Raw genomic sequence first — 20,985 nt, forward strand, 5'->3', positions numbered from 1 at the left:
TGTCTCACAGGAAGGTCCCCAGGTGATGTGTGCACAGGAGAGTTTCAGCATCCCTGTGTATTCAGTTTTTAGAGCTGCTCTAACAAATTACCACAAGCTTCAGTGGCTTAAAAAAACAGAAATTTATTCCTTTAGTCTGAAATCAGGGTGTCAGCTTCGTCACACTCACTCTGAAGGCTCTAGGGTAGGGGTCCCCAACCCCCAAGCCACAGACTGGTCTGTGGCCTGTTAGGAACCAGGCTACACAGCAGGAGATGAGCAGCAGGTGAGGGAACATTACTGCCTGAGGTCTGCTTCCTGTCAGATCAGCAGGGGCATTAGATTCTTACAGGAATGCAGACCCTATTGTGAACTGCGCATGCGAGGGATCTAGGCTGCGTGCTCCTTATGAGAATCTAATGCCTCATGATCTGTCACTGTCTCCCAGTCCCCACAGAGATGAGACTGTCTAGTTGCAGGAAAACAAGCTCAGGACTCCCACTGATTCTACATTATGGTGAGTTGTATAATTATTTCATTATATATTACAATTTAATAATAATAGAAATAAAGTTCACAATAAATGTAATGCATCTAAATCATTGAAAAGCCATCCCCCTCCAACTCCCTGGTGTGTGGAAAAATTGTCTTCCCTGAAACCAGTACCTGGTGCCAAAATGGTTGGGGACCACTGCTCTAAGCAACAATTCTTCCTTACCTCTTCCAGCTTCTGGTGGCTCCAGCAGTTCCTCAGTTTGTGCTGCATTTTTCCAGTCTCTGTATCCATTCTCACTTGGCCTTCTCCGTGTCTCAAATTTCCCTCTGCCTTTCTTTTATATGGACTCTTGTCATTGGATTTAAGGCCTGCCTGGATTATCCAGGATGATCTTATTTTGAGATCCTTAATCACATCTGCAAAGACCCTTTTCCCAAATTAGGGGACATGCACAGGTTCCAGGTGGACATATGTTTTGGGATGCCACCATTGAATTCACTACAGTATTATAGGGGTCAGTGAGGTACACAGTCTCTAAGATTCAAGGGACTGTCACAGGGAAAGAGAAAGGGCTAGATGTCACATTGTGGGAGATGAAGTTCTGCTCTTAAGATTCCCCTACTTGTTATAAATCATTCAGCAAAGTCTTCATGGGCTTTAATTATGGGAGAAAAAGAGTGGAGACAGAAAAGGACAGAGAAATTCTTTCCCAGAGGGCTCCCTGGGTCCTCATTGGAAGAAGTGCACAGAAGACAGTAAATTAATTCGGCTTATCCTGAAAAGCACTGTTCTCTGGCCACAAGATTAAAACCACACAAGCATTAGAAGTTGGTCTAAAACATATCTCTTTTCTGTCAGCAAAACATTCTCCTCTTGCCCTCTCTATCTAGGGCCCCCCTCTTCCTTCCAGCCCTTGCCTCCCCACAGCTGGGTGCTCAGCCACTCCTAGCTGGGGTCAGCTTCAGCCTGGGAGCATATCCTGCAGAAGAGCCTCCTCTGGCTTCCTCCCCATCCCCACGTCTAAGGGCCCGGCCTGTCAGGCTGTCTGGATGAAGGTCTCTCTGCTAATTAGGAGCATTATCACTTTGCCAAGAACACAGACCCAGGAAAAAGCCTCTGTGAAATGTCCTGGACATCAGCGATCCTGACTGCAGGTGGCTGAACTCTGGCATCTGCCTGACAGCATGCTGCCTTGGTGCTAGCAAGACTTGAAAGCTATGGAGTTGTCCCAGTGCTGGGGAAAGGACAGCATCTCCCTTCAGAATCACGTGAACCAGTCAAAGGATGATAAAACCCATATAACATATGTATATAGTTTTTTAATCGTGGTAACATATGCATAAAATAAAATTTTCCATCTTAACCATTTTTCTTTTTTTTTTTTTTTTTGAGATGGAGTTTCACTCTTCTTGCCCAGGCTGGAGTGCAATGGTGCAATCTCGGCTCACTGCAACATCCACCACCCAGGTACAAGCGATTCTTCTGCCTCAGCCTCCCAAGTAGCTGGGATTATAGGCGCCTGCCACCACACCCAGCTAATTTTTTTTGTATTTTTGGTAGAGGTGGGGTTTCGCCATGTTGGCCAGTCTGGTCTCAAACTCCTGACCTCAGGTGATCTGCTCGCCTCTGCTTCCCAAAGTGCTGGGATTACAGGCTTGAGCCACCGTGCCCGGCCCCATCTTAACCATTTTTAAGTGAGCAGTGGCATGAAGTATATACCTACATTCTGTTGTGCAACTACCACCAGCATCCATTGCCAGAACTTTGTCACCTTCCCTAATGGACACGCCATACCTACTAAACATAACTTCCCATTCCCTTTTCCCCCCAGTCCCTGGCAACCACCATTCAATCTTCTATCTCTATGAGTTTGACTAAGTACCTCACGTAAGTGCAATCATGTAGTGTTTGTCTTTTTTGTGTCTGGCTTATTTTACTTAGCATGATGTCCTTGAGGTTTATGTTCTAGCATGTGTCAGAATTTCTCTCTTTTTTAAGGCTGAATAATACTCAGTTATATGTATAGGCCACATTTTGTTTACCCATTCATCCATTGATGGACACTTAGGTTGCTTAAGGCGAGGATTTTTTTAAATAAATATTTACTTTAAATTCTGAAGTCCCTTCAGCAGGGGGAAGGAAAAGCCTAAAAGGCCTAAAACTGAGCGTTGAACAAAAATAAGCACATCTTTTACATCCACTGAAAACAACTTGGCAAATTTGGAAAAGGAAAAAAGAAATCACCTCCTTTTTAACTCTTGCAGAAAGCCCCTGGCTTTTCTAGAATGAAAGGAAATCTGAGAGCTCTAGGAAACTCAGTAGTTTGGTTCGCTGAGTTATGCCATTTGTCCAAAGAGTTAAATGATTCTCAGAGTTAAAAGGCAATAAACTGTATTTGCCATTCAAATGAGACTGAATTATTTGGATGGATTTTTAAGAAGTCTGAAGTGTGCCTCAAGGTCTTGGTACAGTTCTGTAGAGATGACAGGGGTAGGGTAGGGCAGCGGTTTTCTAGAGTTTCCGATTTAGTGAAGTTGGGTCCTCCCTGAAGGGACCTGTGATGCCTGGTTGTTCCAGGTACATAATTTTAAAAACACTGATTTGAGTATTAAGTGGAAAGTATACTGCCCCTACTATTGTATATCTTGAAAGTTGCTCTAAAATTATTTTCTAAATAAAGTCTTACTTTATTATTTTTCTTGCTTTTGTTAAAACAATCAATACGTTTTGAAAATATTGGGTTACTGAAATGCTTGTTGATTAGATAATGGATGAAAGGGACGCTATTGTGAAAAGAGAACCAGAGCAGGAATCGGAAGCCGGTTGCCGTGTGAGAGATTTTCTCACTCTAGGGAGATTCTTCAAGCAATCACTACGTCAACAGACACAGGTGTTTCCCTTCCTTCGTATGAGGAAGATCAGGGATCAAAACTTATTCGAGAAGCTAAAGAGGCACCATTCGTACCCATTGAAATAGCAGGTTTTGCAGCAATTGTTGCATATGGATTATACAAACTGAAGAGCAGGGGAAATACTAAAATGTCCATTCATCTGATCCACATGCGTGTGGCAGCCCAAGGCTTTGTTGTAGAAGCAATGACTGTTGGTATGGGCTATTCCATGTGTCGGGAATTCTGGGCAAAACCTAAGCCTTAGAAGAAGAGATGCTGTCTTGGTCTTGTTGGAGGACCTTGCTTTGGTTAGATGTCTCATTATTGAAGTTACCTATTATTGTTGGAAATAAACTAATTTGTATGGGTTTAGATGGTAACACGGCATTTTGAATATTGGCTTCCTTTCTTGCAGGCTTGATTTGCCTGGTGACCGAATTACTAGTGACTAGTTTACTAACTAGGTGATTCAGAGAAGTCAGGTTAACTTAAACATGCACTAAACAAGTCACCTAAATGCACTTGATGGTGTTGAAATGTCCACCTCCTTAAATTTTTAAGATGAACTTAGTTCTAAAGAAGATAACAGGCCAATCCTGAAGGTACTCCCAGTTTGCTGCAGAATCTCACATATTTTGGATGTTGTATAAGAGTTCTATTTGCCCCAGTTAATTCAACTTTTGTCTGCCTGTTTTGTGGACTGGCTGGCTCTGTTAGAACTCTGTCCAAAAAGTTCATGGAATATAACTTGTAAAGCTTCCCACAATTGACAATATGTATGCATGTGTTTAAACCAAATCCAGAAAGCTTAAACAATAGAGCTGCATAGTAGTAGTATTTATTAAAGAATCACAACTGTAAACATGAGAATAACTTAAGGATTCTAGTTTAGTTTTTTGTAATTGCAAATTATATTTTTGCTGCTGACATATTAGAATAATTTTTAAATGTCATCTTGAAATAGAAATATGCATTTTAAGCACTCATGCAAAGGTAAATGAACACTTTTTAAATGTGTGCGTTGCTTATTTTTTCCATAAGAATTGTAAATATTGAACTGAACAAATTACCTATAATGGATTTGATTAATGACTTATGAGCAAGCTGGTTTGGCTAAACAGTATACCCCAACTTATATAATATACAGAAGGCTATTACACTTGTGAAATTCTCTTGTCTAATCTGAATTTACATTCCATGGTGATAACATGGTATATGTGTTTTTATTAAAGTAAGTGACCCATGTCAAAAAAAAAAGAAAAGAGAACAAGAGATGTCTTTCATTTAAGCAAAAAGAAAATTATACATTGTATTTATTTACCAATGGATACTTTCATTGCTTAATTTTACTATTAAAAAAATATGTGAAAAGGAAGACTCATAAATGCTAGGACAAATAGTAACTCAAGTAATGGGGATTCCCCAGGGGGTGACTGGCTGGATTCCATCTTGGTGAGAGAGAGACCTGTGGGATAATGTACCATAAGCAAGGGAGGCGTGACTTCCGAGTGGCCAGTATGAGTGGTCAGGAGGGTATTGAGTCTCAGACTGATGGGCCCTGGGAATACTAAAACCAGTGCCTTAGCATGCCCATGAGCCTAACTACCCACAGTGGAGCATAAAGCTGGGAAATAGAGCCTCCCCACCCCATCGATCATGCCGTGCTAAATGCACAACCAGACAAACTTAGGCAGTGTAGTTTGCAGGATCCAGAACCTTCTAGGATTTAGATTCCTACAGCTCCATGTAACCTTCTTTCTTCTTCTATTTCCTCACCTATAAATAGACATACATAAGCTTACCACCCACCCTGGTAAATGAACCCAGATTTGCCAAGGGCTTGGCACTTTCTACAGACACCAAAGTACCTAATGACTCTGGCAGCTCTGTACTGAAAAGAAAAATCATTGATGTTATGAAATGGTTCCTGAGGCCCCTTTAGTTGCAGAGTCTGTCTGCAAAGTTCAAAGGGCACATGGGGCCTCCAAACAACATTATGACCATTTCAGCTGGACCCAAATTGTCTCTTTCAAAGTGGGCTGCCTGGGACCCAGCAGTATCCAGTGGCTAACAGCGCTGACACCAGGAGCTGAGGCTGTTAGCACCTATTTTCCGCCTTCAAAATAAACCAGAAAACTCATGTTCCAGCATGGAATTTTACATAGAGGATGAATAGTTGGAGGTCTCGCTGGCGGTCGCCTTGAGTTATCAAGTTCCAAAATAAAGGAAGCAGGACAGGAAGGTAAATATTAATCTTGGGAACCTAATCTGAAGACCACTGATTCTTTCTTCCAAGGGGAATGGAAAGGCATTTCTACCTATGTCTGTCTCCCCAGGGTTCAGGTTTCTCAAGAAAAATAAAAACCAGAAAGAAGAGTGTCCAAGCTTCAGCCATGGAGGAATGGAACTGCTGTCCTGCAATTGTATTTACACAGTGAGCTCACCAGCTACCAGTGTTTTTCTCTCTGTGACTGGTAGAGAGGCTTAAATAAGGCCCCATCATTTGTATTTGTAATTTTTACTTTGCTTATGTGTTCCTTTCATAGTAGTGGCCCCAGTCCATTCTCACATCATTGCTACTTGCTAGAAAGAATAATGATAATAATGACATTTACGGCTACCACCTACAGCCCTATTCCTGTCACCTTCCTACAGGCAGTACAAGCATCATCTTGCCAAAGTACATGAGCTAGACCCAGACTGCCTGCTCCACACTGTGGAATCTGAGCCACCTTAGCAAGATTATCATGTGAGTCAACATTGGAAAAAACATGCCAGCGTGTTTAACAGCATTGATAACAGTCTGAGTGTTAACTCTTGGAAAACTTCAATCCACAAAGGGAGTGGCCTTTTGGATGGCATATTATAAAATAACTCCACACTAGAGTAGCCAATCTGACACTGCTGCCAGCCTCTGTCACCCACCCACCAACACACACACCATTGTATTCTCGCCAAACCTCATGCTTTACTCTCAAATTTTCCCTAGCAGGCTACGTTCTATATCTGCCCTTAGGGGTAATGACCAAAACAAAACTAACAGTTAAAAAACTGAAAGCAACATGGGCTGGGGGCAGTGGCTCACACCTGTAATCCCAACATTTTGGGGAGGCCAAGGTGGGTGGATTGCTTGAGTCCAGGAGTTTGAGACCAGCGTGGGCAAATAGCAAAACCCTGTCTCTACAAAAAATACAAAATGTGCCTGGGCGTGGTGGTGCACGCCTGTAGTCCCAGCTACTCGGGAAGCTGAGGTGGGAGGATGGCATAAACCCAGGAGTTTGAGGCTGCAGTGAGCTATAATTGCACCACTGCACTCCAGCCTGGGAGACAGAGCAAGACCTTATTTCAAAAAAAAAAAAGGCGTCCAAAAAAGAGAAGTTTTCTGAGTCCTAGAAATAGGACCCTGTCTTGCGTTTTCCAGCCAAGCACCTGACCCATCTCTCTGTGTTACTCTCTGCTTTTGCCCTACATAGTTGGCGGGAAGACTCCGTCAAAGGGTCAGTCTGTGGTAGATTCTATAAACCATAGCCTGACGGGTCTGAGTGACTGGGCTTTACACTGGAATTTTCTGTGGCAGCCCCTTCGCCCCTATCACCACAGCCTTCCTGCCTGGCAGCTGCAGACAAAATATTCCCAATAGTCAAAGCCCAATAGGACTCCGTTCTCTGAGGCTCTGGTCCTGCCCTGTCTGATTGCTTTAGGGCCAACCAGGAAGGGTTTACTTGGCCAGCTAGGGAGGAACTTTTACAATTAAAAAAAAAAAAAAAAAAGTTGTCAGTGACAAAGCCTTTAGAATTCTGGAGGATTCCTAAGGGTAGCTAATTGGAAAAACCATTTGCCCCCTTTAATGACTCCCCCGCCCTTCCCGGCCCCCAGCCTTATCCGAGAGCAGCCACCCTATCTGTAAATGGTGACCATGGAAAATGTACCCTGGCGACTTGGTGTGAAAGATAGGCAAGGCTCCTAAAAAATCTTCTCGGAGGCTTATCACCTTCTTCTGGCTCCACAGCGGGCTCGGGCTCTGGGGCTGGAGGAAACTGCCTGTCTGTGAGCCTAGACAGGGTCTCATCAACAACTGATAAGGCCCTCTGTGAACAAGCAGGCTCTGTGGGGCTTACTCTCCTCTCGAATGCCAGAGACATTTGTAGGAAAATCTACAGGGTCCAACGACCTCCGAGAAGGAGGCCGGGCAAGCCTGCAGTGTCAGCCGTGACGCAAGGCCGCCCTGCTCCCCACCTGGGAAGAGAGGAATACCTAGAGGTCATGCTACAGGCCAGGACGCAAATGTCTGATGGCCAGCTGGACCATCCAGGCACTGACAATGCTGGTTTGCCAGATGAATTAATCACAAAATAAACTCCAATCTACTCAGACACAAAATAACCAAAAAGCTCCTATCATCAGAATTTCTACAATGACAATGGATATTAAAATGATGCCCCTCATACTGCAAGATCTTGAGGTTCCTTCTAAATCAAACCAGTTAGTTCAACAAAAGACACAGCATTGGGAAGAAAGAAATCAGATTTCATATTTCAGCTCTGCCCTCTGAATATCCATGTAGCATTAGATAAATCAGTTTCCCAGGAAACTGCAAATAAAAATATTTGCCCAGTCTGGCTCTCATTATGTGAAAGAGATTTATAAATAAATGGTAGAATGCTATATAAATAAAGTATTCTTCTGTTAAAAAATACAATATTTAGACTATTTTGTGGCCAGTGCACTTATACACTCTCATTCTTTGAGAATTGCTAATTCCATACTGTGCAGACATAAAAAAGGATGAGTTCATGTCCTTTGTAGGGACATAGATGAAGCTGGAAACCATCATTCTGAGCAAACTATCGCAAGGACAGAAAACCAAATACCGCATGTTCTCACTCATAGGTGGGAATTGAACAATGAGAACACTTGGACACAGGGTGGGGAACATCACACACCGAGGCCTGTTGTGTGGTGGGGGGAGGGATAGCATTAGGAGATATACTTAATGTAAATGACGAGTTAATGGGTGCAGCACACCAACATGGCACATATATACATATGTAACAAACCTGCACGTTGTGCACATGTACCCTAGAACTTAAAGTATAATAATAAAAATAAATAAATACAAAGAAAATTGCTAATTCCAATTTAGCATGGTGAATTCGGTGGGGAAAATGTGCACTGAGTTCCTGTGCACTCTAAGGACACGAAGAGAAGATACAGCTCTCATACAAAGAACTGCAATGTCAGGCAGAGACATGTGCCATAATACAGGTACAAACATATGGGGAAACCTGGGGAAGACTGCTGAAAAAGTCTTGTGGAGAAAGTATGGTTTGAGCAGATGTGAGTGAAGGGATGGCTTTGACCAGGCAGAGCATGAGCAAAACCACAGCACAGGGCAGGCCATCAGGGCAGGCAGTGGTTGGGTTGGACTGCACTGAAAGGTGTATGGAAGATAATGAAGGGTGGTAGGCAGGGACCAGGCAGATGGGCTCTGAATGCCAGGCTGAAGATCTTGGATTGTATTAGGTAGTGTGGAGAGCATGAGACATAGGACAGATTGGAGGTGGGAAAACCAGCCTCAGGGAACCAGGTGGAAAGTGACAGTGCGAGTAGACAGAAGGAGATGCTCAAAAGAAGCTTGGGCTATGAGTTAAATCTCTGATAATCCAAATAGGTACCATTCTTCTTCCTTTCTGATAAATAGGAGGTTACTGTACTCAGCATGCATTTCTTTGCCTGCAAAGTTCCTCAGCCTCACTGTCTGTCTTGGGCCACTTTACTATTTCAGGTGAAATTGATTTCCTATTCTGGTTCTACATCAAGATATCACACTGGGAGAGAGGGGGAAATGGTTAAAGAATGTAAAAAGAAAAGTAGAGTAAAACAGGCAAATGATTAAAAAAATTAAGATTTGTATTCCTACAGAAGGAAATAAGTTTACTGTACAAAATTTAGAAATCATAATTAAAGTGTAAGAAATGAAAATCACATGTATCCAGAGATACCTATTATTAATACCTTAGTGGATAGCCTTCCAGTATTTTTTCTGTGTGTATGTGTTGTAATATATATTTCTGTGTGCATATAGTTTAAAAAATAGGTCAGGGACTGTTATAGTACTACTTATGTGACCACTGCCTGGTGCACGGCACATATTGAAACTTAACAAATATTTATTAAAGTAATTGACTACATGAATAACTGAAGACATTGTTTTATAAACTGATTTTTCACTTAATTACATTGTATATTGTGGACACTTTCCATGTATTAAAATGGTCTTTTAATGGCTACATGATACTCCATGTCTGCATTTACCATGCTTTAATTACCCAAGCATTATATGGTTGGGTACTTATTTTAAACAACACTGTGTTAAAAATTCTTATAGTTAAAGATGAACATTTATAATAATTTTCTTAGAAAAAATACTAAGGGAAGATTTGCTATAGCAAAGAGTGTGCACATTTTCAAGACTTTTGCTATCTGGTGCTGGCTTTTGATATTTTACCCTTGCTGAGTTGCCCTTTAAATGCATGTATCACGTTGCTTCCCATATCAGTAGATGTAGACTTTTTTCTCCAACATAACAGACTGACAGACGACAGATGTTATTTTTCCCTTAATCTTTGCCCATTTCATGGGTTAAAAAAAGTATATCATTCTAATTTTCACTTATTTGGTTACTGTGATCTCAAATTTATTTTATTTCTTTTTTTTTTCCTGGTCTTTAGTTATACTTCGAAGAGGGGTAGATTTGTTGGCTGTCTTATTCAGTTCAGGCTGCTATAACAAATATACCGTAGACAAGGTGGTTTGAACAACAGACATTTATTTCTCACAGTTCTGAGGACTGGGAAGTCCAAGATCAAGGTGCCAGCATACCTGAAGTCTAGTGAGGGCCATTTCCTGTCTGCAAGTGGCTATCTTCTTGCTGTGTCTTCACTTGATAGAGGGGAGAGAGAGAAGGGCAAGCTCTTTCATGTCTCTTTTTACAAGAGCACTAATCCCACGTGAGGGCTCCACCCTCAGGACCTAATTTCCTCCTAAAGGCCTCATCTCCAAATGCCATTACATTGGGGATTAGGATGTCAACATGTGAATTTTGGGGGCACAAATATTCAGTCCATAGCACTTGCTTGTATCTTTTAATTATATTTCTATGTTCTTGTTTATTTGTAAAGAATTACATACATTAAGAATATGAACCTTCTTCAAAAATACCATAAACGCTTTTTTCCAGTTTGTCATTTTGTTTGTAGGTTGTTGTCTCTTTGCTACACAGTTTTAAATTTTTAAATTTTTATGCATTGAATTCATTGATCTTTCCTTTATGATTTCTGCCTGTGACATCATGCCTTAAAAGGCCTTCCCCACTGTAAGATTCAGTGTTTGCAGCAACTGCATAGGATATAAATATGGCAAATAAAGAGAATTGACAATATAATGCAAAAAACTTAAGACTAGATATCAAACAATTCAGATATTAAAAGTATCTCCATCATACCCACCATGGAGAACTTCTGGGAGACTGCTTTCTCTTCTGCTTTCGACCTCCAGCCACTCTTCTGGGCTGTCTCCCTCCACCCCACCATCCTAGTCCTCCCTTTCCTATTCCAGGACCAGCTAGCTCTCTTCCTTCTGGGGATTGCCCTGGGAACCTAAGCTTCAGCTTGTGAGGCAGAGCAGTTCATTACTCTCTGCCTTACTAGGCCCTTGGGCCATGCTCTTTGGGATTTTTCTTCACTAAGGTGGTCTCTTAAGTCATTGCATAAGACAATTAGAGATTTCCCCCCACAAATTCTTCTGCCAATTTTGAAATTAACCTTTGCTTCCCAGACGCACAGCCAGATGTATTTTCTGGTGCTTATTTGATGAGCCAACAGATGGTCCTGTGGGCACAACTGTGCCTTGGGTTTAGCTTGGAAATAAACTTTACAGAAACACATTTGGCCAACTTTGTACTTTTTCCAGTGAGGGTAGTAAGAACTAAAGAGTATTGATTTGTACATCAACACCTATTTTCAAAGGAGGCAGAGGAAAGCTGTGGAGGTGATTTAGACAAGCTTCAACTCCATTTTTACAAGTGGAGGAGGGGAGGAGTAGAGAGCTGATTGTATCATTGTTTGTTTGTTTGTTTGTTTTTCTGAACTGGTCTTGTCACCTAAGCAAAAGTTGACAGTTTCCTCTCAGGGGCCCTTTATGTCATTACCAACTCACCCCTACCTCCATTAGAAAAACGTTAGCAGAATTCGAAAATGCTGTGCAGACATGACCTCACAGGCTCTCAGATATAGGGCCTCATTTTAGGTTCGATGATTTTTTTTTTCCTTTCTTGTCTTGCCACATGAGAAAGCTGCTTTTAGAATGCATGGGACAGAACTGTCTGCTACTTCTTATTAGTGTAACTTCTAAGAGACCTGAGAAAACATGATTACAGCCATTGTTCAAACAAAGAAAAACAGGGATCTAAAAACAGTAAAAACAGTGGTTTGGACCACATTAACTGCCTTTTAAAAAACACATGCCAATAGAGAGCAAAGAAAATCAATCAGTAAGATGGCTGCTAAAAATGTTTTAAATGAAAAATGCGTAACTATATACAGCCCATGTCTTCCTAGCTTTTTAAATTGAGCATTTTCCTGCCTTTGGTTCCATAGTTAATGCCATTCCCCAGCTATGCTTTTGCGATTAGGAAGGAAAGAAGTGTGGGACTAGTTGAGGCCAATGTGGAAAGCAGGATTATTGTAGATGATAAATCAGAGGTCTATGAGTTTTTCCTATATTTTGCAGTAATCTTTCTTGGGAGAAAAACACACATTTTTCTGCAATTTGTTTATCAGTTTTTCTTTTGAAAATAAATGATTTGACATTTAAGAATTGCAAAAGAATTCCTATGGGAAGAACCACAGGCTAGAAATAGATAATGTTGGATGTGGAACTCTGCAAGACGCTATAAAAAATTCTTTAATGGGATTCATAAGGATTTGCTAATTGGACTGGGAATTTGTGAGAGAGAGGAGTTGATAACTCTGAAGTGATTTGGAAAAGAATATTATGTCAGCATTATAATAAAATGAAAAAAATGGGTCAACATAAAATGATTTTAAAGACCATCAGTTGTGCATATACTTAAGTGGATGCTATTTTTGACAACAGTTGCTATTATTTTACTTTAATAGATATGTATAAATTACCTCAAAAGTCCTTTATCAAGTGTCTGGAGTGAGTGTACAGTGTGAGTATTTAATTTTGGCATATTTACATATAAGAGTGTGTAGGAGGAGGTGTATATGATAAGACAAACAGCAGTGTGTCTTCATTCAAAATAAATGCCTTAGATTTTGGCTGGATTTTACAACAAAACCTAATACTTTAAAAATATACTAGAAGTGGACTTCTGGCACAAAATGATGTTGGCTCATAGCTCTGTATTTAGTGTCTTCTAACTTCACAATAAATGGGCATACAAAAAAAAGAGATAAAATGTAGAATGATACTGTATTTACTGTATTTTGTACCACCACTGACTCAGAGATTCCAGTTTTACCACCCAGAACACTGGGCATAAGTCTTTCCTTCAATGACCGGACACAGCTGAACTACTGTTCCCATCTGCCTATAAACCTCTCTGATCTAATGACATCTTCTTACAGTCAAAGAGTGAATGCCAGGTAGAAAACTTTCATTTGAGCATTGTACATGGGGTTAGTAACCACCAAGAGAAACTTATTATAGGCATGTGCAGACATAGGAAGAAAGTTGATAGCCATGGGAATTATGCTTGTTCATGCATTCCATCACTATCAGACAGGTGAACATCAGATGTAGGAATAGATGCTGTCTTAATAGAAAGACACATTAATTAAAAGCCTGGGTATTAGATTGGAAACTGTGCAAATCAGTTAGCTTGCAGCTACAGATCTGAAAAGTGAATTCAACCACTACATAAGTAGAGTCAAAGAGGGGCCAAAGGTAATTCACATACCCAATATCTGGAAAGATTTCACCTTTCTTACCCCTCTTATTCATTGAACAAATGTCCATTTAACCTCCATTGCCTTTTAGGTAATAAAAAAAAAGGAAAAATAACAATGTAATAAAGACTCAGAAGAAAAGTATAGGATTAGGAAATATTTACTGCAAGATTTAGAAAACAATTTCAGAAAACTAATCGGTATATTTAGAAGAGTGCAAATAGAAATAATCTCAATAAATAGGTGCAAAAATCTGAAAATAAGAGAATAAAATGAGATTAAAAGGTAACTAAATGAGAACTGACTACAGAGAAAAACATACAATGCAAATTGAAAGTCAGTAGACATACAGAATAGGAAATGGCAAATCATTATGATTTACAAAGGAGAGGCCTGAATTGTACATAACCAGAAATGCTACAGAAAGAAATAATGAAATCTATCATCTAATACAACTTTTCTGAGCTGAAGAAAGACCTGGAGACTTGATGAACTCACTACATTCCAGATAAAAGTTATTGAAAATTGACCCACACTTGTAAACCTCTTGGCAAAACACTTGAATTGCAAAAATAAAGAAAATATTCCCATTTGCAGGAGGGAAAACCAGTTTCCTATGATGGAACAAGAACCAGGGTAGCCTCAGACATCTCTACAGGTTGAATTTGCATCTCTATATGCTAGATGTCAGTGAAGCTACACCTACATTAAAAAAAAATGTGTTGTCTTTGACACTGTGGTTCAGGGTTTTTGTTTTGTTTTGTTTTGTTTGTTTTCAGAAAACAGAGGCAAGTATTCAAACTGTCATGAGAATAAGATGTGGCCAAAATTAAATGTGGTTCTATCTCTCATAACAAGTCTTAGAATGATGCATCACACCAGCTGTCTGGGAACAAATGTATTTTGTTGGCATGGGAACAAAATAATTAGTCTGAATTTTGTAAATAAACTGAGGTTATTAAAATTACTCAAAACAAACCAGAATAATAACCATTAAACATGAAAGTCAATAGAAGTCTTTGAATTAGAAAAAAAAAGATGTGTTATAACCTAAGAATTTTATATCTAGCTAAGTTGGCTTTCATGTATGACCACCAAAGGTAAATTTTCAGAGTCAAGCGTTCAAAATATTATATGACATATATTTTTAAAGAATAATTGGTTGAAGACATACTAAAACCATTTAAGAGTTGAAAGAAAATTAGGTGATTAAGTATTTAGATATGATAGCATAATTAAAATAGAGATGCGCAAGCAGAGGAAAGAAAACAATAAAGACAAGTGCTGAAATCAATGAAATTGAAAAGAAGAAAACAACAGAGAATATTAATAAAACCAAAAGTTAGTTCTTTGAAATAATGATTATTTTGGAAAATCTATAGACAGACTGACAAAGGAAAAAATAGAAATGATGTTAATTACCACCATCAGAAATGAAAGAGGGAGTAACAATACAAACATTATATACGTTAAAGAAATAATATGGGAATACTGCAATAACCCTATGAGTAAAAGTTCAGCAACTTAGATAAAATGGCCTAATTCCTTGAAAGCCACAAGCTGTCAAAACTCACCCACAAAGAGATAGGTAATATGACTAGTCCTATACGTAGTAATGAAATTGGGTAGTTTAAACCCTTCCTCAAATGAAAGCTCCAGGCTTACATAATTTCACTGGTAAATTCTAACATTTGAAGAAGTAATAGTACTTCTTTAAATACACATTTTTTTTCCACAAGTCATTTCATGCAGCCAACAGTAACCTGATATCAAACCAGACAAAGATAACACGCAAAAAAAAGAAAACTAAGGACATGTATCCCTAATGAATATAGGCAGAAAAAGCCCTCAACAAAGCACTCTCAAATCAATTCCAGCAAATTATTAAGGGATTAATACATTACCAGTAGGGTATTTTTTTCTTGTATGTTCCTCCAATGAAACAAGTGAGTTTTATTTTAGAAATACAAAGCTAGGTTAACATTCAAAAATCAATCAATGTAATCTACCATACAAACCTACTAAAGAATGAAAATTACATGATCATACATAAACTGCTGCAGAAAAAGCATTTGATAAAATTAAACACACAAAAAAATCCTAAGACTAATAAATGAGTTTAGTAAGATCACAGGATAAAGGGTTAACATACACAAATCAATTGTATTTCCATATATTAGCAACAACAATTGGAAACTGAAAAAAAAATGCCATTTAAATAGTTCAAATGAAAGAGAAATACTTAGGTATAAAACTAACAAAACATGTGCAGGAACTGTATATTGAAAACTGCCAAATCCTTCTGAAATATCGAGGAAGACCTATATAAATGGAGACACGTACCATATTCATGAATTGGAACACTCAGCACAGTCAAGATGCCCATTCTCTCCAAATTGATCTGTAAGTTTAGCTCCATTGCAATCAAAATCTCTGGGGGATTTTTGTAGATATAGATGGGCTGACTCTAAAATTAATATAGAAAGGCAAATGAACTAGAAAAACCAAAGCAATTTTGAAAAAGAATAAAGTTGGAAGACTCACACAGAAAAATAGACCCATATAAACATGGTCGATTTATTTATTTTTATTTTTTGAGATGGGGTCTTGCTCTGTCACCCAGGCTGGAGTGCAGTGGCACAATCTCAACTCACTGCAACCTCTGCCTCCTGGGTTAAAGCAATTCTCCCACAATTTACACAGATTTATACATGTGTTAAAATTCATAGATTTTATCTAAAAAAAGTTAATTTTACAGTACTATTAACTTTATTCAATGTTAAAAATTAAAACACTGGCAGGTACTATGCAAATGAATTAATAAATAAAATTTATACATTGTTTTCTAAGTTTAGAATGCAGGCATGTTTCAATGTTCGAATATCTCTAAGTGTAATCCATTTACATTAATTTAAAAATAAAAAATGCTTAAAATATATATGACAAAATGTAAAACCCATTCTTCATAAAATTCTTAATAAATATAATCACTCTTAAAAATAGTAATAAACTTATTTAAAGAGACAAGGAATATCCACTTAAAATCAACAACAAATATTTTATATAGCAATGAACAAGAGTCATGTCTCTCCAAGTTAGAAATAAGATGATAGAGCCTAAGTGAGAGAGTGAGACCCTGTCTCAGAAAAGAAAAGAAGAAAGAAAAAGAAAGAAAGAGAGAGAGAGAAGAAAGAAAGAGAGAAGAAAGAAAGAAAGAAAGAAAGAAAGAAAGAAAGAAAGAAAGAAAGAGAAAAGAAAGAAAGAAAGAAAGAAAGAGAAAAGAAAGAAAGAAAGAAAGAAAGAAAGAAAAGAAAGAAAGAAGAAAGAAAGAAAGGGAGAGAAAAGAAAAGAAAGAAAGGAAAGAAAGAAGGAAAGAAAGGAAGGAAGGAAGGCAGGAAGGAAGGAAGGAAGGAAGGAGATAGGTTTGTTGTTATCAGGATCATTAATATTGTACTCAACAGCACAGCCTGCCAAAGGTTGGGTTTTCAGAAAGCAGATGTCAAGGCAGGACTTGGGGTAGAAGATGTTCATTATGGATCAAAACCTGTGAAGGGCAGGAGTGGGAAGCAAGACTTCTTAAAGAAAGAAGTTCGACTGTGACTCAGCCCCGCAAAGCCTTGGCCAAGCTGATGGTAGCTCTGGAGCAAGTGTTCCTTGCCTGGCCTTTCTACCCCATCTTACTTGGAAAGCCATTACGAGATGCCAAGGAGGGTTTCCTCTGAGTGAGCTGGCCCACCCTGGAGGAGTCTTCACCAGCTGGAGACACTTTACTGACTGCACTCTCTGCAGCTGCACAGCTGGGGGGTTCTGGGTGGTACCTTTCTTAGTCTACAACAGGAACCATCCCACTTTTTTAGTAAGGAGCCATATAGCAAATATTTTAGGTTTTGCTGGCCAAGAGACAGCATGGAAGATATAAAGAAAGTTCTTCATAAAAACCAATTTGAAATGTGAAAATGATTCATGGGTCATACAAAAAGAGCAGACAGACGGATTTGGACTATGCCTCATAGTTTACCAATCCCTGATCTACTTACTACACAGCCATTGCAATAAGAAGAAATAACAATCACAGAAACTGAAAAGAGGAGGAAAAATGATTACTTCTGATGACATGACTTCCAGAAAAACCCAAGGAATTTATTCAACTATTAAAATTCAGAAATATGAATAACTATAGAATAATGTAATACCACTAAACATGAACCTTAATGCATTTAAAGCTAGTGGTTCTCAAATTTTTAATTTTAAATCAAATTTTAAACTACATCTTCTGGAAGATTTTCAAATGCAGATTCTGGGATCCCACCCCAGATTTTCTAATTCAAGAGTTGTGTGCTAGAGGTCCCAAGAATCTGCAACAAGCCCCAGTTGATCCTAACATCAGTGTTCCATAATTTAAGAAGTTCTGTTTTAATTCTTTATAGTAATCTCCTCTAAATGGATGTTTCTTAAACTTTGAGAATTTTAAATACCTGTGAGAATTATATAAAAGTTATGAATCCCCCCAAATTTACCTATTTATCAGGGAAACAAATCTTCTTAATGCAACGTAATCTTTAGAGGATAGGTGTTAGCATAGCTTCACGCTAATAGAGGACTTAGGCTAAATAAAAATACTGAATTATATTTGCTCAAATTTTGAAAATCAGTTGGGAGAAGCTGGGGTAGGAGCAGTAAAATAAAATAGAGAATTAATGCCCAGTGGTTGAGTTCAAGTCTTTTTGTGTAGACAAGTTTGGGTTTTCTGGAGGCAGCTTCTCCTACTTTTTCTCCTCAACATCCTCCGTCATGCCACCACCATTCATAACCACATTTATATCTCCATCCCATCTTATGCCTTGCAATTACTTTCCCAGGATTGTTTGCATTTTAAAAGAAATCTCTGGAAAAAGCTAATGAACTACTGAAAAGGATTAAGTTCCAATGGTAGAGCTTGAAAGAGAGAGATGGGTGCATATCTCACAGGCAAGGGCACCTTGTCAATGCTTTTTAAATTCCAGCGTACAGGTGGGTCTACATTCTCCCTGTTCTACCTATTTTTAAGGCCAAGCATGATCCAGTTTGCAAAATTTTTCTCCTTGGACTAAATGGAATCCCATTTGAAACTGCAATGATCCAGCTCATGGATGTTGACTTCCGATGAGATAATGCATATAGAGCAGAAAATGCAATTTTAAGCAGTTAGGACATATTCAATAAACGTTAGGTGCTATTATTGTGGATGTTGTTGATTCAACTGAACATCAGTTCAGCAGCCTACATTTAGATGTAGATCATATTCTTGGTGGTTACCCAATTTTGATGGAGACAGGTATTCTGGTGTTAGGGCGCAGAATTCATACTCCATGGAACTCGTGGCCCTGAAGGGGAGAGGGCCAGTAAACACATAGGAGCTAGGCAGTGACAGGTGCTCTACTGGGGGATTATTCTACTGACAGGGTGGCCCAAGGAGAGAATGGACAACTCAGCCTACAAGGAGTCGTCGGGGAATTTGTCATCAGAATAATAGAGCTGGTTTTCTGACATAATACAGGATTACATTTAATTGTCAAATAAATTATACTATAATTTATTACTTTTAAGGAGCAAAGAGGTAAAGATTATTTTGAAATTGTACATTCAAACAAGGTCTTGGTGAAACACACAAGCACTGTGATTTCCAACTTTGGGGATTTTATAAAGGACTAACACTTCAAATAAAATCAAGGCATAACCATCAGCTTGACAAATTTTAATCATGCCAAATAAGGGTTAAAAAGAAAAAAAAAGCAACCATAATTTATTTCCACTACTTTAGTAAAAATAAGTAACATTTTAATTCTAAAAGTATAATGTTAGAATAAAAGAGAGTCTAGTAAATCGACTAGATTAAGCTTTTTGAAGAATTCATCATGATTTTCTCACTTTTCCCCAGACAGGAAAACCTCCTTGGGAGCTGGCACAGGCTTTGAGCCACCACCTGGGAAGGCTGGTCAGTGATGCAACAAGAGAGGCAAGGGCTGCAGTCTGCGTTCTAGGCTCCAGCCCTGGCTCTTCACCTGGTGTCTGTGTGGCTTTGGACAATGACACTGAATTCTCTCTTGGTCTTGGTGCACTTATCTTTCCCCACAGCTACCTCTTAAAGCTGTAGGGAGGTGCAGAAAAGATTATATAAGTGAAATTGTGTTGTTAACTGCTATTTTAATTCAACGGGTGATTAAGAAGAGGTAGCATATTGCTAAGTCTGAATAGGTAGCTCATATTTGGACAGCCTAAGGGGAGGCTGGAGTATAGTTCAGCCTGAGCTCCATGGTACCTGGGGGCGTATTTGACCAGTGGGCAGGTGCTCCAGGGCAAGGAGTAAGTGACAAATACAACTGGAAATTTTCATTGGGGGCAGAAAGTCAGGGGAAAGGCTTTGGACTTTATCCTAAAAATAATGGGAAACATTGAAATGATGGGAAGATTGATGAGAGTAAAATGACAAAAAGAGAGTTTTAATGTCAGTATAATGTATTTTTAAATATGTAAAGGGACATTTGGATTTTTTATTATTATTACTTGGGACTGTGTTCACATAATCTCACAGTTGACTGAACACTCCCCTTTGACCTCTCCCTCCTTGGGGACCAACTCAGGTTTAATTGAAGCTTTTGTCTCTATCTCTGCCTTTGACAGCTGGGAGAGTAGCAGGGGTTTGGCTAATTAGTATTTAACTGTTCGCTAATGTTCCTGTGGGTTTGTCAATCACAATCTAGTTTAAAATGGATTCAGACTTTTCAAAATCATGAAAAAGGATACTGTGTTAGAGCTGATTCCGTTTTTTGAAAGGATTAAGGCAAGAATCAAATCTACCTTTATAATCTTTTCAGTCACATCTACCAACAAAATGATATTTTGAATTGGAAATGTGCTGCAATCATGTTTAGATGCAGGGGCTATGGAATGAGAGTTAAAAATGAGCTGAAAGGTCTCCATCCGTTGAGACCTGAGATCTTAGATCTTCATTTAAAGTAACCCACCAGGGACATACTTCTCTTTGCTTCCCAGGTGGCTTTAGAGACATGAGGAGATAAACCTCAATATGCTAGAGTAAGCCCCTGAAGTTTACTATTAATAAAAGGTATCATTGAACATAATTGCCTACTTTTATTCATTCAGGCAGTTAGTCATTCAATGAATATTTACTTTTTTGGTGTCAAGCAGTGAACTAATGCTGAGAATAGAGATGGAAAGATCTTGCCTCTAAGGAAGCTGACGTTTTATTACCTACTGGGCACAATGTCCAATGTTTGGGAGATAGGTACATGAAACCCAGTCCCCACCATTATGCATGTAATATCCATGTAGCGAAAAAGCACACGTATCCCCTGAATCTAAAATTTTAACAAAGAAGCAGCTGGCCAGGCGTGGTGGCTCACACCTGTAATCCCAACACTTTGGGAGGCCGAGGTTGGGGGATCACCTGAGGTCAGGAGTTTGAGGCCAGCCTGGTCAGTGGTGAAACCCCATCTCTACTAAAAATACAAAAATTAGTTGGGCGTGGTGGCAGGTGCTTTTAATCCCAGCTACTTGGGTGGCTGAGGCAGGAGAATCGCTTGAACCTGGGAGGCGGAGGTTGCAGCAAGCTGAGATCAAGCCACTGCACTCTAGCCTGGGCAAC

General features: G+C 39.1%; 1 protein-coding gene across 1 annotated transcript; it reads left to right on the forward strand.

Annotated features, from left to right (window-relative positions):
- The first annotated feature begins 1,692 nt into the window (after positions 1 to 1,692).
- Positions 1,693 to 3,746, forward strand: LOC129490741 (HIG1 domain family member 1A, mitochondrial-like). The gene is made up of 2 exons (XM_063609968.1): positions 1,693 to 1,803; positions 3,254 to 3,746. Exons 1-2 carry the CDS (start codon positions 1,693 to 1,695, stop codon positions 3,629 to 3,631), a joined length of 489 nt encoding a protein of 162 aa, XP_063466038.1. The 3' UTR covers positions 3,632 to 3,746.
- Positions 3,747 to 20,985: the final 17,239 nt, after the last annotated feature.

This window comes from Symphalangus syndactylus, chromosome 9 (genome assembly GCF_028878055.3).
Source record: "Symphalangus syndactylus isolate Jambi chromosome 9, NHGRI_mSymSyn1-v2.1_pri, whole genome shotgun sequence".
In the NCBI taxonomy this organism is placed as follows: domain Eukaryota; kingdom Metazoa; phylum Chordata; class Mammalia; order Primates; family Hylobatidae; genus Symphalangus; species Symphalangus syndactylus.

Excerpts from the sequence above, each read along its gene's own strand:
- LOC129490741 (XM_063609968.1), top strand. The coding sequence starts at position 1,693 with ATGGAGTTGTCCCAGTGCTGGGGAAAGGACAGCATCTCCCTTCAGAAT. Across the intron at positions 1,804-3,253 it reads TATATAGTTTTTTAATCGTG|GGACGCTATTGTGAAAAGAG; the intron begins GTAACATATGCA and ends AATGGATGAAAG.